Raw genomic sequence first — 17,481 nt, forward strand, 5'->3', positions numbered from 1 at the left:
CTGTGAAACATTCTCCATACTTTTGTTTTAAAGGCATTAAAATGTTTCAGTGGGGCAATATAACATTAGTAAAGAATTGAAGAACATCAAAAGCTATCATAAGCATATTAGTCCATTAAGTTGGTAATTTTGGCCACCATGTCCTAAATACCAATTCCTGCGTAGACTAAGAAAGGTGGAGAATAAAGTTTATAAATAATAAAGGTATTTTCTAAATATCTGCAAGGTCAATCTTTTAATGCCAAGTTAAGCTGAAGGTGTTCAGATCTGAGATTCAGTATAAATAAGAAAAAGTTCTAAGATCTGGACTCGTTCAGAGGGAGGGCATCTTTGAGACCTAAACATCTCTCTTGAATGGTTTCCTGGTTACATCTGTTGTTTCTTTCAGATGTTCTGAGTCTTGTCTCCAAGGGAGGACCTTGGTGCTTTCTTAGAAATGAAAATGCAATTACAATGATCAGATGGGCAATATTGGTGAGCAATGTCCTGAGGAATGGTGTTAGTTGCTTTTCTGTTGCTGTGATAGAATATGGTGACTCAAAGGAATTTACAGAAGAAAGTGTTTACTTTGGCTCACAGCTCCAAAGGAGTAAGGTGTCCATCACTGAGGGTGAGGCGTGGCATAAGCAGAATGCATGGCACAGAATGTAAAGGAATCAGAGATTACATCTACTGCAGTAAACAGTGAGTTAAAAAAGAGCCACGTGAGATGAGGTTATAAGCTCTCAAAGCTGGCTCCCAGTGCTTCTCCCACTAAAGATAAATTTCTCAAGGACTCCATAACATCCCCCAAATAGCGTCACCAGCTGGGGACCAGTGTTCAAATATCTGAGCATATGAGGAACATTTATCATTTAATCTACCACAGGAATAAAAAGACTTCCAGCTCAATTAGAGCCAGGATTATGAGAACTAGGGAAACACTGTTGGGATTTGATGCTTTTGAACTGATACATTTCATCTATAGAGTAATTAGCAATCACTTAATTTTAAAAGATTTATTGTATTTTTACTTATGTGCATGTGTGTATCTGTGTATGTGTATGCTCACATATGTAAGGTGCCTACCAGGCCAGATGTGAGCATTGTCTCCTGGAGTTGGAGTCACGGGTGTTTGTGAGCCACTTGGCATGGGCACTGAGAACTAAAAAAAAGCATTATGTGCTCTCAACTGTTGAGAGCCACCTCTCTAGGTTCTGACAATCAATTTGTTGAAGGCTTTGAGTTGATTTTTTTCTCAGAAATTCATAAAATTTTCAATTTGTCTTCTACTCTTCATCTTGCTTTGGGGAACTAGATTCTTTAAAAAGTCATATTTAACGGTTCTACAGAAATAATAATGAGCTGAATTTTTTAAGTCACAGTATTTCAGAAGTGTCTCAGAAAGCAGTCTAGGGAAAAGGTGTATCCTTGAAAGCTGAGCTGCAGGACTCTGAAGTTGCCAAACTCAGCTGAACTATCCTAAACATCTTAAGTTTGAAAATAGGAGTATGAGTATGGGAAAGAGCCTTTAGAGCGTGCTCTCTCTCTCTCTATCTCTCTCTCTCTCTCATCTATCTATTATCTATCTATCATCTATCATCTATCTATGTCTATCTATTATCTATTTGCATCTATCTATCTACCTTCCTACCTAACTATATCTATCTCTCTCATCTATCTATCATCCATCTATCTATCTATCTATCTATCTATCTATCTATCTATCTATCTATCTATCTATCTATCTATCTATTGGCACTGTTGCTTCTGTCTTGGCCAAAATCCAGTAAGTAAAATCCCCCAATTATTTTAAAGACTTGAGGTGCTCATAAAACCATCAGTATCAGTTTGGTTCTCCAAGCTGTAAAAATTGGGCTCCTGGAATACTGGAAATTGCAAATGATTTGAGGTCATAATCAGCTGCATCAGCTCACAACAGTGTTCAAAACGATAGTAAGGAAGTTATGAAAAGTTTTGAAGCGCTTTAAGGACAGGACAGGCAGTCTGCTGCTCAAGATGCTGACAATTCATCTACAGAGTCCGGCTCAGGAAATTTCTGCTTGCCTACATACTCAAGAGGCCAGAGGGAAGATAAGCAGAATCAAATGGAAGCATGTCTCTTACAAACAAAGCAAACAAATCCTTGCTATCTAAGTTAGCACCACCATGGCCAGGGGACTAGAGAAAACAAATAACCCTGCGTACATTTCCACCAAGCCAAGCCATACTTTAATGCCACTTCGAGATATTTTGGTTGTGAGCCGTCTTTTACAAGGCTGAAGCATCTATATATTTCCAATCCTTTAATACGATTTCTTAAACAGACACTTTCAATTCTATTTACAACTGTAAAATATGTCCCTCCCTCCCTATTTCCCTCCCTCCCTCCCTCCCTCCCTCCCTCCCTCCCTCCCTCCCCCTCCTCTCTCTTTTTAACCAATCAACAATTGAATGCTGTTTGTATTGAGGAGTAAAGTATAGATGACAATGGTGTGAATGGTGTCTTCTGACATCTAACATCTTCTGTCCTAAATAGAAACAAGGATCTAGCTACACAAAGATTTTCATAGAAAAGTTAGGCTCACTAATTAGAGTCCAATCTGGTTTCCTGTGTGCTCTCCTCAGGCATTTACAACTCTACGGAGCACTTTCCACTGCTTCTCCTGAGTGATCTATGTTGAGCCTTCAGTCACACGCAATGTCCGTGCTTCAGGGTTTCTCAGGATTTCTTCTAAGTCTCAAGCCCTGGCAATCCTCTTCTCTGTAAGACCAGCCCATTTGTTGCGCATCTCCACCCTGGCCAGTCCAGGGCTTTGGATTCACTTCCCCACTTTCAATTTGCATCTCTCTTCTCAGAATGAAGACGGTAAAGTTTTTCTTTGTCAAGATAAATTAATCTGCCACTTGGTCCCTCCTCAGAGAGCTGAGGTATGGTATGTTGTCCCAGGGCATCCTTACCTCCTATTTATCTTCATTAATTTTTATGTGTGTGGGGTGCTGGCAATTGAACCAGAACCTTACATACGTTAACTGTATAGTGTTTACCTGTAGGCAAGAGCCCCCAGGAGTCTCACATTTGCTGCAAGCCAGCCAGCCTCCTTTGAGACCACATAAGGCGTTTCTTTTGTACATTTCATAGAAATACTGCTGGTATTTGAATATCCTCTAAAAGCCATACTAAAATCTAATTGCCATCGTTATCGTGTTCCTATCAAAAAGGATTAGCTGGCCCATTTGTCCTGACTCACCAAACTGTACTTGCCAGATGCTGAGCCCCAGCTCCTGAACTTCTGTCTTTGGCACCAGGTTCCAAATGAACCTGTAATGCCTACAAACCACCCAGCCTGTGGCATTGTGTGACGTGACAGCAGCAGAGGATAGACCTACACAAATAGCTTCTGCCCATCCACCCCACTGCCTCATTAGTATACTTTTTCCTTCTCTCTTGTTTTTCATTTTTTCTTAATAAACTATGGAAATCACTCCCCTATTAGCCTCCTTTTTCTTTATTCTTTAAACTCTTGACAATATTTTTTCTCCTAAAAAACTTTTAGATTCTCTCCTATATTATTCTTCTTATTTCTCTCACAGTGCTTTGTTTGGTTCCATATTTTTTTTCTTTTTAAAATCTGGCTGCCTACAGCCCAAGAAAGCCTTAAGTTCCTTCCCTCACAATTGTATACTCCACCTAACAGGCTGTTGTACCTTTTGTTTTGCTATGGCTTAAGTATTGACTTTTTCCCTACATCAGAATCTGATCACTTACTTTTATCATCTACGGGTTGGAGTTTGCGGGTCAATCTCTCTAGGGCTCCTTCCTCAAACTTACTGATTTTCTCTCCAACAACTTCGCCAACTGCCTTATTTCTTTTTAAAAATATTTTATTATTTTACGTGTATAAATGCTTGCCTACATATATGTCTATGTACCACATTTGTGTCTTGTGCTTGCAGAGGCCAGAAGAAGGCACTGTGTCTCCTGGGATTAGAGTTGCAAATAGTTATGAATGCAAATAGTTATGATGCTGGAAACTGAACTCAGGTCCTCTGGGAGAGCAACAAGGGCTCTTAACAACCACTGAGCATTTCTCCAGTACCCAAAACTGTATTATTTATGATGCTGGTTCTTATCATTTATTGACCTAGCATTCTGAGTACTCAATTTTGTAATCAGCAAATATCCATTGTGAGCTTAATATGTGCTCGTTAACAGACTGAAAAAAAAAAAGAATGGGGTTCTTGCCTTTGCAGAGTGTGCAGAGACACACGATGAATATAACTCAGTAAGATGAATTTTGGTAGAGTCCCGAAAAGAAAGTTGAGAGTTTAGTGGTGCCTGCTTTTAATCCCATCACTTGTGGAGCAGAGGCAGGTGGATCTGCATGAGTTTCAGGCTACCCTGATCTACACAGTAACGTCCAGGCCAACCAGGGCGACATAGTGAAACCCTGTTTCTAAAGTAAGTAAATGAGCGAATCAACAAAAAAATAAATAAAAGTTGAATGAAACTACTACTGTGAAGAGCAGAGCTGAGTGGTAGGACAGTCACATCAGGAAAGAAACTTGTCAACAGAGTCTAAACACAGAAGTGCCAATCAAGCAAGCACTCCTACACGAAAGCAGGAGGGAGTGCGGCGCTCTCATAGCGTGCTGACCTCCTGGCTTCATTTATTCCAGCTTCACTCTAGCTTCTCGTGTCTGTCCATTCCTGTCTGCTCATGTGGAGCGGCCTTGGTGTTTACCCATCTAGGATGCATTTCCTCCAGGGCTAAGCCTTTATAAACTCTCTCGCCCATATAGTCCCGGATCCAGTGCAACTCAGCTCTCACGGCAGAATTTTCTGAAAGTGAGACTCTGCACCGCGCCCTCACTTCAGAACCCCTCAGTACCCACTGGACTCACAAACTTGGGATTTAATATTTAAAGCTCCTCATGATATGACCTTAAAATATCTTTTAACTCTTTCCTGCGTGTTGGCAGGCCCAAGATACTGACTTGTTTGCGAAGTACATCCTTAAACACTTCTGTCTCCAAAGAGGCCCACAGCATTCACGTGGTTGCCATAATTGTCTCCTAACACACAGCATGGAGAAGTCGCGCCGCTCCAAGCTCCTCTCACGCCATCGTTTCCTTTAAGACCCTTCAGAATTCTCTGTTGTCATCCCCAAACAACTTTATCCCCACTGGCATGTGTCACATAGACTTTGTCCAGGAGTGAGGTTATATGTCCATCCATCTCCCTCTCTCCACCCGGCGCTCTGTTGCAGATGTTGAGGACAGTTAACCACGTGTTCTTTATCCCTGTGCTAGCACAGTGCCTCACACATAGCCGGCGTGAAATATTTGCTGGACAGATGAAGGCATTCCGTAAACCTGAATCTGATTAACTAATATTTATTTCATGGTACTCCAAGTGTTTTCCTTTATATCATTCCTCTGCCTCATTTCTCCTGAGAGCTGTATGTGCAAAGACAGAGCAGGGAGAAAATGTGGTTTGTTTTGAAACAGTCTAGTTAGTTTTAATCTGGTTGAATGATTAAAAGTTTATATCGAAGAGCGTTGGAAACGATTGGGTAACGAGTACACTATGCAATAAATAACGGTTGGTGAACTACTAATTGTCTTTCCACTCAGGCTCCGTAAAACTTCTTAACATATCCCAGGGCCTAAGTATGACAATTTCACAACCAAAGAAGCTGACACTTACCACATTACTGCATGTTCGGTATCGGATATTTCTTCCCTCACAGCTCCTAGGCCACAAAAAGAAAAAAAAAGTAATGCTAATTATTACCCATGAATGGCTCAAAGTTTGGACCAATTTCCTCTTACAAGTTATTCTTAGTACCAACAGTAAGTTTTTTCTTCTTAATAGATTCTTTAAGTTAATACACTAAATTGAACAATCTAAAGAAGTTGGATGTATAAACTGATTTCTGTATACAAGTTGAAATTAAGCATTTATTTTGCTTTAAAATTACAAGACCTGAAGAAGATACAGTCAATATTTCAGCGTGGATAAGAGAGAGATGACCACCAGGCCCCATCCTCAGAGGAAGAGGGATTAGCAGCTGATGGCTGCCGAGGGAGGGTGAAGCGGTTTTCTTCAGGGGTGTTCCATATAATAGATTATCCAAGTCCAGTATATGGCCCTATACTCATGCACATACAGGCAGCAAATGGGCAACACTGAATTCAGTGGGCTGTAAAAGGGGGCATTAAGTTGAGAGGAGGATGTGGAGGCAGGTGGTTAGGAAGGACTGGAGGCGGAAGTGATAGTATATATAATAAGTATAAAGTGTATGTGTGAATGAAAGTCTCAAAGAATAAATAAAAGTATTCTATTTAAATGATACATCACTATCCCTTCATTTCCTTCCTTGCAAAGCAGAGTTGCTTTGCAAGGAAGAGGATATCACATCACTTACACAGCTCCATAGCTTGTTTTGTTCCTCCACTTGAAGATCTTTTTAGAGAAATTAAAAAATTCACTCACTGTGTGTGCATGTGTGCATGGCACACATGTGGGCGTGTGTGTGTGTGTGTGTGTGTGTGTGCCATAATGTACACATGAAGATCAGAGAACAATTTACAGGAGCCGGTTCTCTCTTTTCACCTTATGGGATCTAGGACTCAGACTCAGGTCATCAAGTTTGTTTATAAATATCTTCACCCACTGAATCATCTAGCTGGCCCTCCACTTAAATGTTTTTTGAATATCCCACCCCATGCTATCACAATACTTTAAAGATACTGTATTGACAGGTATATACTATTTCATCAAATGAAACAATTTATAAAATAAGATCCATCCCTTGTAATTACGTAGTTTCATAGGATTCCGTAAAGGAGAGCGTGACAAACCATCTCTATGAATAAATATTTTACAAGTTTCTGACCATGTCTTTAAAATAGATAAATTTCTGGAAGCAGAATCACTGAGCTAAAGGGAATAAACTTTGGTAAGTCGCTTGCAAATGATTGCCAAATTGCATTCCATAAGGGGTGTGCTATCGCACACTCCAACCAGCACTGTGTGGGAGTTTCCATCTTACTAAATTCTCAGGAACAAAAATAATTGGTTTTTGTGCTAAGACATTCAGTGATGACAATTCATGAACAATAGCGCTAGACTCTTTTCAAATAAACCCACACTTCTCAGAAAGCAAGGGAAATTATCTTAGGAAATGTTCAGAGAAGTACGCACATTGTAAACAGGTATGGCGTCCCAGATCTAATTTTCAGTTACGTGTTTATTAGATCTTCCTAATTTACTGAGCGAAGAGATTTGACCTTATCAAATGTGATGAGGCCATTGCTTTGACTTTAGGGATGAGATAATGCCGAAGGAGGACGGCCAAAGCCCCACAAATGCTAAGTGGTGGAGCGATACTGAAACAGGGCCACCTGGCTTCGGGATTTACGATCAATCCCACCTTGCTCGATGCGCCCACTCCAGCAGCATCTTGGAGCTACTGTTACACTTCGGGACTAAAATGACTTTGCAAAATGCAAAGTAATGAATATGACTTGGCCATATAATTAGGCATAAAAATAGTGATTGTGGTAGGTCTTAAAAATGTCAACAAAAACAAAATAGCATCTGGAAACACAATTACACAATTACAGGCTGTTTAAAGCATAAAGATGAGGTCAACCCAATTTAACTGCTTTAATAAACATGAAAATTAGAATGAGAAAAGGAAGGCATCCAAATTGCCGAAAAAGGGAGAATCAGCAGAGATGCATGAGGTCAACGAGACCAGCAATGCTCTAGAGCCAATGAACTTGAAGTTGGTCAGCAGCCAGGCTGCTGCTGTTGCCTCAATGGATGATAATACTGAATGTTCAGCTCACATGAGGAGAATCCCTCCCTCTTCTGACACCATGTAGGCCAAGATGCTCTTACAGGGCCTCACCACAGAACAAGACAAAGAATGCAACTTGAATATGTCTGCTTCAATAACTGAAATTAGCTTTCTTCCAGAGATATTAAACCATAATTATATATGCAGAATTTATCAGAATAATCCTTGGAATAGGGAGATCGCATATAGTATAAATGATTTGCTGAAATATCTCTGATTAAGACAAAGTAAAAGCAAAAACAGAGGAAATTTTAAAAATACCTTTCAAAGAATATCCTGTCATTAGCTAGCATTTAATATTTATTTGTAAACTACTTATGCTCCTAAGCAACTTCTTTCTCAATGCTATGTTATGATCTAGTTGATTGTCCATTTAACTTGGCAAAACTATGATATTAAAGTAACAGTGTTCAAGTTTGGCAGTGTTTGTTCATTACTCCTACTGATTAAAGATTGCACGTGCTAGGCAAGTGTTCTACTACTGAGCATTTCTCCATACTTTACAAGGTCTCATCATTGAAAGACATTATCAAAATGTGGATAATAAATAGAAACACTCTGGACTAGTGTTTGCTTATTATCTTTAGCTTTTCAACAATTCCAAAGTTTTATTCGTCTCACTTTACAAATGAGGAAACTGAAGTTGAGGGTGCTGAGCAGGCTTAAAGCTACATACACAGAGAAGAGATCCAGAGATTTGGAACCTTGGGCTTGACTAACTCCAAAGTACAACACAGGAAAAGGAGCAAGATGTGAGGAGGATGTGTAAGATGCTAACACTTGATATGACTCTGGAAAGCTAGAAAGGGAGTTGGCCTGAGGGTGAGCTTCATCTTATTGATACCATATGCATTTATCAGCTGCTTCTCAATTCTTGTAAATCTATTTCCCATAATTCAACCCCCCCACACACCACATACACACACACACACACACACACACACACAAACTGGACCATCTCCAAAAGAAACACGTTCATCAATAACATACAATGTGGAGTACTTCAGTGCAGAGATGCTCATTTTTAAAAAATCAAATGTCTTATAAATATAGATAATTTCCCTAAGTCTCAAAGTTACTCTTCTACCACAAGACTTAATTACTGTCCAGTATGAATTTCTTCATCCTAGGCATTTGTCCAGACACAAAGCCTCACCCTAGAATTAAGTAGTCTTTCCTTCTTTCTTTCTTTTTCCTTCCTTCTTTCCTCCCTCTCTCCTTCCCTCCCTCCCTTCCTCCCTCCCTCCCTCCCTCTCTCCCTCCCTCCCTCCTTCCCTCCCTCCTTCCCTTCCTTCTTTCCTTCCTCCATCCCTCACTCCCTCCCTCCTTTCTTTTTTTGAAGGTTGTTAATCTAAAACAGCTGAGTGTTTCCTTCATATTTAGGTGAATTAGAATTCACCCGCAGGATGAAAACCAACAGAAGCTTCTATCTGAACAGCTTCTGAGAGAAGTTAGTGCTTCAGTGAGCAGGATTCACAGCAGCATACTCTCTTGGTGCAAAGGGAAACACTTAGGAAGACTGGGCTGCGGTAAGTACTGTACCAGCTGAGCTCAGAAATGGGCTCGAGTATGATACAAACAAATACAAACACCAAATACATCACAACCCCAAAGTGACCCACCAGGAAGTCCCATACTTGTTTACCTCAGCAGCGCACTCTTAGCTCGACACTGAACTCAAGCTCTTCTCTCAAAGGATGGAAATACCCCAATCACAACCTAATTTTATGAGTTATAAGTCTTTAATTCTCCTATAATAAGATTAGTGTGGACTCTGGTAACTTTTTTCTCTAACATGCAAGAAACCCTCAGACTCCTCCAGTTCCAGGTTTGATTGTCTTAGTTTCGATGATCATAGTTTAGCAACCTGAGATGACAAAGATGGGAAGAGTGTGATCCCCAACACGGGCTCATTCACACGTGGGGCTCTCTGTCCAGGCAGCTTAGTCGGCTCTAGGGCTGCAGAAGAGTTATGCCCTCCCTCCGGTCAACCGCTCTGAGATCACCTGCAGGAACCCAGTGTATGTGGACGACACCAGAACAGGTCCTTTCAGGAGGTAACATGTGACACCAAGCCACTCAGCTCTTGAAGAGACAGGCCCCCACACCCACCAGTTCTGGTGGCTCATTGTCTTAACCTAGGTTTAAAGTGGATCCACTTAAGGTGGCCCCTCCCTCATTTGAGGGAAAACTTGATTCCCAGCCACTCAAATTCAGCAAATAATGCACCCCTAATGCACACACACTCACTAGTAAAAAAGTAACTTTAAAATGTCAGGTCGAACAGATAGTCCCACAATTCAAGTGCTTGCTGTACAAGCATGAGGACAAGACCCTGGATGGGCAGCACCCACAGGCTAGCTGGAGGCAGCAGTAGGAGCCTGTAGGACACTGAGAGCATGGAGACTAATGGGTCCTGGAGGTTTGCTGACCAGCCAGTCTAGACAAACCAGTAAACAGCAGAGCCGGTGACAGCAAGAGACTCGATCTTAAGAATTAGGCGTGAACAGAAGAGGAAGACAAACCAATGCTGACTTTTGACCTCCACACACAAACACCCAAGCATGCACACCTATACACAGATGTATGCAAACACATAAACACACCACATGCAAACACGTGCACATATACACATACCAAAACAAGTCCCAAGAGGAGATGGGAATCCTGGTGCTTTGGGACTTTCAAAAGCACATGAAATGCTCACATTTATCCTGTGAGCATTTGGTTGAAAAGTCCTTACATCCCATACAGAATATCTGTCTGTTTTCTGCTGCCTCTTCCATAAATGATACATCAATTTTCCAAACAACTCAGCATTGAGGAGGACACTTTTATCCTGACATCTATATAAGCCAAACTATTATGACAATTTAAAGAATGTAACTTTCGAAAATGCTCTCTTCTGTAACAATGCAAGGAAGCAGGCTGAGCGATGTCCTCTTTCAGTGAGCTGGCTGGGGATAGACAGCCCTGAGTCACACCAAGGTATCACAACCTGTCATAAGCTTCAAAGTGACCCAATGAGTCAAAACTCGATTCCACATTAAAGCTGACTTTTCAAAGCAGTTTAAACTGACGGAGGGGCTGGTGGGAACATAAATTAGGAAATAGAGTTACAAGAATTTGTTACATATTTTTGTAACCTCAGTTTTATATTTCAACACTTCTGCTCTATAACAACTTCCCGTTAGAAGCACATATTGAATGCACTGCCAACTTGGAGACCCTGACTTTTGTGTATAGAGAGGGAGGGAGAGAACAGGAGGGAGGGATGGAGGGAGATTAAAAACTAATGTGGAGGCTAAATTAGATATAAATGGAAATTAAATAGGTTGAGGGGAAGCACTGTAAGTTGGCCCTCCCTGTGGCTGTGAGATCTCATTTCAACCCCAGACAATTAAGAAGGTTTCTGGACTTTTGGCAAATTCCTGAGGCACAGTTAGGGGGCTGTAGACAAGCAAGAATCTTCTCTGCTGAAGTTTAGAGTGCGTTGTGTGAGTTTCAAATGGTTTTATTTGCTATTATGAGTGTTTGGTACATTCTAAATCACAGTTAGAAAAAAATCACAGCCAAGTTGTTTCCCCAAACAAGTTTGATTTTACATATATGTCCTGTTCTTCAAGGAAGGATGTGCTGCAACAAACCAGCAAGTATTCACAAACACGGGCCAGACTCTGTGAAGGTGGTCCTTATTACTTTGTAGACACAGCCCGGTGTTGAGGGCTATTGCTGGAGCTGGCTTTTAAGTATCACTGAGGATTCTAATTAAATACCATGGCAGGACAGGTACTGTAGGTATCCTGGACTTTATTTCAGGACAAGAGGCCTAGTGACCATAATTCCAAAGCACTAGAGCACATGGCTCTGCCGCTGCCCAGGCAGTTGCCCATTTTTAGAAAATCTCATTTTGTCTCTTGGTGATCTATGTGCCTGCTTTATGAGCCACGGTGTTAGCAAGACGCTTATTGTACTGTTGGCATTCTGTAAGCATTTCATGATATCAGAGAGGGAGAGAGGGAAAGAGGGTAGAAAGGAGGGAGGGAGGGAGAGAGGGAGGGCAGGTGAAGTAATGTCTAAAGGGAGAGGAAAAGTGAAGCAAACAACATGAAGATAATTTTAACCCGGGCAGAACTTGCAACATTGCATTTGTCCTAATTTTCGAATACTGAATCTTAACTAAAATCTTTCTACAACAGCTAGAGATGAAAGTTAAAATAGAACTAAGTAGCCACCCAAGGGCATCACCTCTCCCACTCCTCTGTGGCTGTCTTTATGTACTGGCACCAGGATGCCTTCTTGCCCAATGCTTTTGCTGTCTTTGAGAGATGGGGACTGGGGAGGCAGGGATGGGGTAGCTTGCTGCCTTTGACCTGCCACCCACCTGTAGGATGGACATTCACACATGCCCTGAAGTTTACAGATGTTCTTATGTTTGCTTGATAGCCAAAAGTGAATAAAAATAAAAACAAATGTGTTTTAGTAACATGTCCAAAGTCTCCGTCTTCTCCATGAGGAAAACGTTTCTTATGAAAATCTAGTTCTCTCTCTAATAGTCTCACCAGCTATAACACTTGAGCTGAGAATTTATAAAATATCTTGGCCAGAGAAAAAGTTCTTCAGGCTTTCCATATCCCACAGACGTCTAACAAATTGGAGTCCTGGACAATTTACAGTAGTTTCCCTTCGGTCATTTCTACTGGGCTGGTCAATGTAGCTCGCTTCTAGAGCACTCCCCCAGCAAACGCCAGGCCCTAGCTGATACACTAAGAACAACTTCGGGTTTGCATCCCTTTATCTACCCAGCAGCAAAACGGGCTGTAACAATACATCTGGAATGAAGGTGTCTCTTTTTCAGGGTCACAGAGTTTGATTCTTAAAGATGAATGTCGCCTTCGACATTCTTTCAACACACATTTACCGAATTCCTATATTGTTCCAGGCAAGGAGTGCTTATCTTAATGAGCACACTGAACCCTGTCTAGTGAGTGTCACACAGAGAGAAAAGTCTGGAGTCAAGATTTGAAGTCAATTGTTTTATGACTGCAAAACGGGCTGACAACTCTCTCAGAGGTAGTGGAACTTCCACTTGGGAGTTCTAATCCTCTAACCTTTTTCAGGCTTTACCCAGACTGTGAGTCCAATCCCAGTCCCAAGTGGACCCTGGCTCTGTATCTCTCTGAGAGAACAAATGGTGTGATGATAATGCATGGATCTGCTCTCACCTAGTGCTCCACAGTTACCTTTCCTGCCCTTAGGTAAACTATCCCCCACCAGTGCACATTATTCCGATATTCCTATTTTTCTCTTAATATCTAAGCCCTCTCCATATATGTATCCATCCTTTATCTGCCTAGCTACTTATCTTTCATTTATCTCAGTGACTAAAACTAAGCATATCAGTTTCATAACTCTTTATCTTCTCCAAAATATTTATTTTGAGGATTTTATACATGAATATAATGTATTTTTATCATTTCTACCATCTGTCCCTTCAAACTCTTCCAATGTCCCCCCCACTTTCTCAAATTCATGTATGAGTTCATCTGTAATTATTAATATAACATACAATATATGTCCTACTGTGTCCAATTTGTATTGCTTGTATATGTGTGGGTATAGGGTTGACTACTTGGGCATGGGCAAGAGATCAGGAAGCTTGACTCTGAAGAAAATAGATTTTTCTTCAACTTCTTGTAGCTCTTCAAATGGGGGTGGGATCTTGAGGGAATCCCCTTCTATCCAGAGTGGGAGATGTGAAATGGTATGGCTTTCTGTTGCTCTTATTCAGGCAACTGTATTTTTGAGAGTCCATTTAATTAACCAGAAAGTATTTTCCTTTCTTAGCTATACAGTCAAAGGGAACCAGTAGGATGAATGGTGAATGTAAGGGAAGAGCCAAAAACTCACATCCTTTATAAGAAGTTAAATGATATTTTTAGAGGGAAATGTCTTAGAATTTTTATATAAACCATACAACCCCCTGAGACACTGCTCCAGTCAATCACCAATAGCATCAGAAGCTTTTCAGTTGTTCTGTTTTAAGACAGGGAGTCATGTAATCTAGGCTACTCTTGAACTAGTTATGTAGGCAAGTATTATCTTGAATTTCTGATTCTCCTCTTAAGTACTGAGGTTATAGATATGCAGTATTATGACTAATGATCGAGAGGCTTAAAGGACCATTTTACTAAGCTTAATCTACTTAATCTATGTACTGAAAGAATATCTCCAAAATCACTTGGTATATTTACCACTTTGGCACAGTTGACCTTGATTGTACATCTACCCAGAAACGTCATCCATGTGGCCCACAGAGATCACAAGACCCTTACCACCCTTGTATTGTGACATGCTAGCATCCATGCCTCTCTTCCATATAGCAGACAGGGTCACTTTCTGGAAAATGGAGTGAAGAATTTTAGCACAAAAGGAAGAGAATTGCTTCTTTTCTTCATTATCCCAATTTAAAGGCAAAGCTTCATTTTTTTTTTAAATTTGATATGTAGTTCTAACCCAGACACACATCAAATACCACTTAAAGAGCTTTAAAACTCCTAATGGCAGGTTCTACCTCCACAGATTTTTAAGAAAATTGAATTGGTCTCCTTAGAGGCCAAAATATTTGTGTTTTCCAAAGCTTTCTCTCTGAGTTTAAAGCAAAGCTAGGGCTAAGAAGTTCCTCCATAGCAAAAGAAGGAATATGACACATGCCATATCAACAGATGCAGAAAAACTGTTCAGCCTTTCATGATAAACCCTCCCAAAGTGTCCCTACTCCCTTCCTGCTCATTCTTCTTTTGACTTCTATTTAGTCCCTTTCACCTTGAACACTCTCTCTTCTGCTTTAAAAGTCTTTTAAAGTCAATTAATATGAGAAAAAAATCATACGACATCTATCTTTTTGTGTCTTTTTCTTTTTGCTTAACATAATGGTTTCCAGTTGCGTCCACTTTCTTACAAAGGATATGATTTCATTCTTCTTTATGACTGCATAAAACTCCATTGCATATATTGCATGTATTCACATATGGATAAAATTATGTACATACATATAATTTCTTTTATTCACCTATTGATAGGCACCTATGCTGATTCTATAACTTAGCTATTAGGAATTAATTTGGGATGAACAAGGTACACAAGCACAGCTTTTACATGACTTCACTGCTGTTGGACACAGGCCCAGGAGCGGTAAACTGAGCAAACCGAAACCTCCATATGTTTTCCATTGAGGATATACAAATCTGCATTCGCACCAACAGTGCATACATGGGTGTTCATGAAAAGGAACACTTGCACACGACTGGTAGAAGTATAAAATAGTGTCCCATATGGAGTAAAGTAAGTAAATCCCTCAAAATATTAAAAATAGAAACACTACATGGTTTGCAAATCCTTTATCTAAACACATGCCTTTTAGTAGTAAAATCAAGATTGAAGTGGTGTGTCTGTATTCTCATGCACACTGCAGCACAGCATATAGTAGTTAAGATGTGGAAACAATCTAAATGTCCACTGATGGCCAATGGATTGGCAAAATATGAATATTAGTCTGCCTTAAAATGAAGAAAATCATGTCCTAAGTGGTAACACAAATGAACTCTGAGGATACTGTGGTCAGTGCAATAAACAAGTCACAGAGGAGAGATACTCCATGATTCCACCTAGGGAAGATGCATAGAATAGCTTAACTATTATAGAAATTGAACCCATGTTTACCAGGGGCACAAACGAGAGGGAAAAAGAAAGCTGCTATTCAATGTGTTGAGTTTGGGTGGTATGACAACCATAAGTTCTAAATATCTGCTGTGAAGACTCTCAGTATACCCAACAGTACTGTTTTTTTGTATTGTTTTCTTTTGTTGAGTTATATATTTTCTTCTCCCCTCCCCTTTAACCCTTTCCCAAGGTCTTCATGTTCCCAATTTACTCAGGAGATCTTGTCTTTTTCTACTTCCCATGTAGATTAGATCCATGCATGTCCCTCTTGGGATCCTCTTTGTTGTCTAGGTTCTCTGGGATTATGAATTGTAAGCCGGTTTTTCTTTCATTTATGTCTAAAACCCACTTATAAGTGAGTACATGTGGTATCTGTTTTTTTTGGGGTCTGGGTTACCTCACTCAATATGATGTTTTCTAGATCCATCCATTTGCCCACAAATAAGATGTCATTATTTTTTTCTGCTGTGTAGTATTACATTGTATAAATGTACCACATTTTCCTTATCCATTCTTCAGATGAGGGGAATTTAGGTTGTTTCCAGGTTCTGACTATGACAAATAATGTTGCTATGAACATAGTTGAGCACATGTCCTTGTGGTATGATAGAGTATCCTTTGGATATATACCCAAAAGTGGTATTGCTGGATCTTGAGCTAGGTAATTTTCTGAGAAATTGCCATACTGATATCCAAAGGGACTATACCAGTTTGCACTCCCACCAGCAATGCAGGAGTGCTCCCTTCACCCCACAGCCTCTCCAGCATAAGTTATCATCAGTGTTTTTGATCTTGTCCATTCTCACAGGTGTAAGATGGAATCTCAGAGTTGTTTTGATTTGCATTTCTCTGATGACTAAGGATGTTGAACATTTCCTTAAGTGTCTTTCAGCCATTTTAGAGTCCTCTTTTGAGAGTTCTCTGTTTAGGTCTGTACTCCATTTTGTTATTGGATTATTTGTTCTTTTGATGACCAATTTCTTGATTTCTGTATATATCAGACCTCTGTCTGAGGTGGGGTTGGTAAAGATCTTTTCCCATTCTGTAGGCTGCCATTTTGTCTTGCTGACCATGTCCTTTGCTTTGAGGAAGTTTATCAGTTTCAGGAGGTCCCATTTATTAATTGTTTCTCTCAGTGTCTGTGCTTCAGGAAGTGGTCTCCTGTGCTAATGCATTCAAGTGTACTTTCCACTTTCTCTCCTATGAGGTTCAGTGTGGTTGATTTTATATTGAGGTCTTTGATCCACTTTGACTTAAGTTTTGTGCACAGCATTAGATACAGATCTATTTTCATTCTTCTACATGTTGATATCCAGTTATACCATTTGTTAAATATGCTTTTATCCATATTATATTTTTTGCTTCTTTGTCAAAAATCAGGTGTTCGTAGGTGTGTGGATTGATATCCAGGTCTTCGATTCGATTACATTGGTCCTCCCGTCTGTTTTTATGCCAATACCTGGCTGTTTTCAGTACTCAAGAGTACTGTTTTATATGGTTAAAGATACTAAGGGAAAGAGTCACATTAAGCTTTCTTACGACAGTTTAAGGAAGATTAGCAGAACCAAAGAGGTAGTGCATATGTGTGTGTGTGTGTAGCATGTATGTGTGTGGGGGTAGTATGTATGTGTAATATGTGTGGTGGGGGTAACTGCAAGACTTGGCTTAGTTCAGTCTAGGTTCAAGCCTGAGTTATCTGCTCTACACTGCAAAGGCGCAATTGCTTGAATTGACCTTGGTTTTACGGTACAAGGTTTACTTCAGTATACTATTGTTTTCTTATTTCTTCTTGAACTACAGATTAAGAAAATGCACTTACATTTTAAAATCATGTATGTAAATTAAAAGCAAACTATGAAACACTAAAGTATCTGCTGTCTGTTAACACTGGGAGAACATGAGAAAGAAA

The 17,481-nt window shown here is 40.1% G+C and overlaps 1 protein-coding gene across 1 annotated transcript in view; it reads right to left on the reverse strand.

Annotated features, from left to right (window-relative positions):
* The window catches only part of Adamtsl1 (ADAMTS like 1), a 348,621-nt gene that overhangs the window by 317,469 nt on the left and 13,671 nt on the right, over positions 1–17,481 (reverse strand). The window contains exon 3 of the mRNA XM_038334446.1: positions 5,690–5,735. Coding sequence (XP_038190374.1) covers positions 5,690–5,735 — 46 coding nt within the window. The remainder of the gene's footprint in view (positions 1–5,689; positions 5,736–17,481) is intronic.

Source organism: Arvicola amphibius, chromosome 6, assembly GCF_903992535.2.
Source record: "Arvicola amphibius chromosome 6, mArvAmp1.2, whole genome shotgun sequence".
Taxonomy (NCBI): domain Eukaryota; kingdom Metazoa; phylum Chordata; class Mammalia; order Rodentia; family Cricetidae; genus Arvicola; species Arvicola amphibius.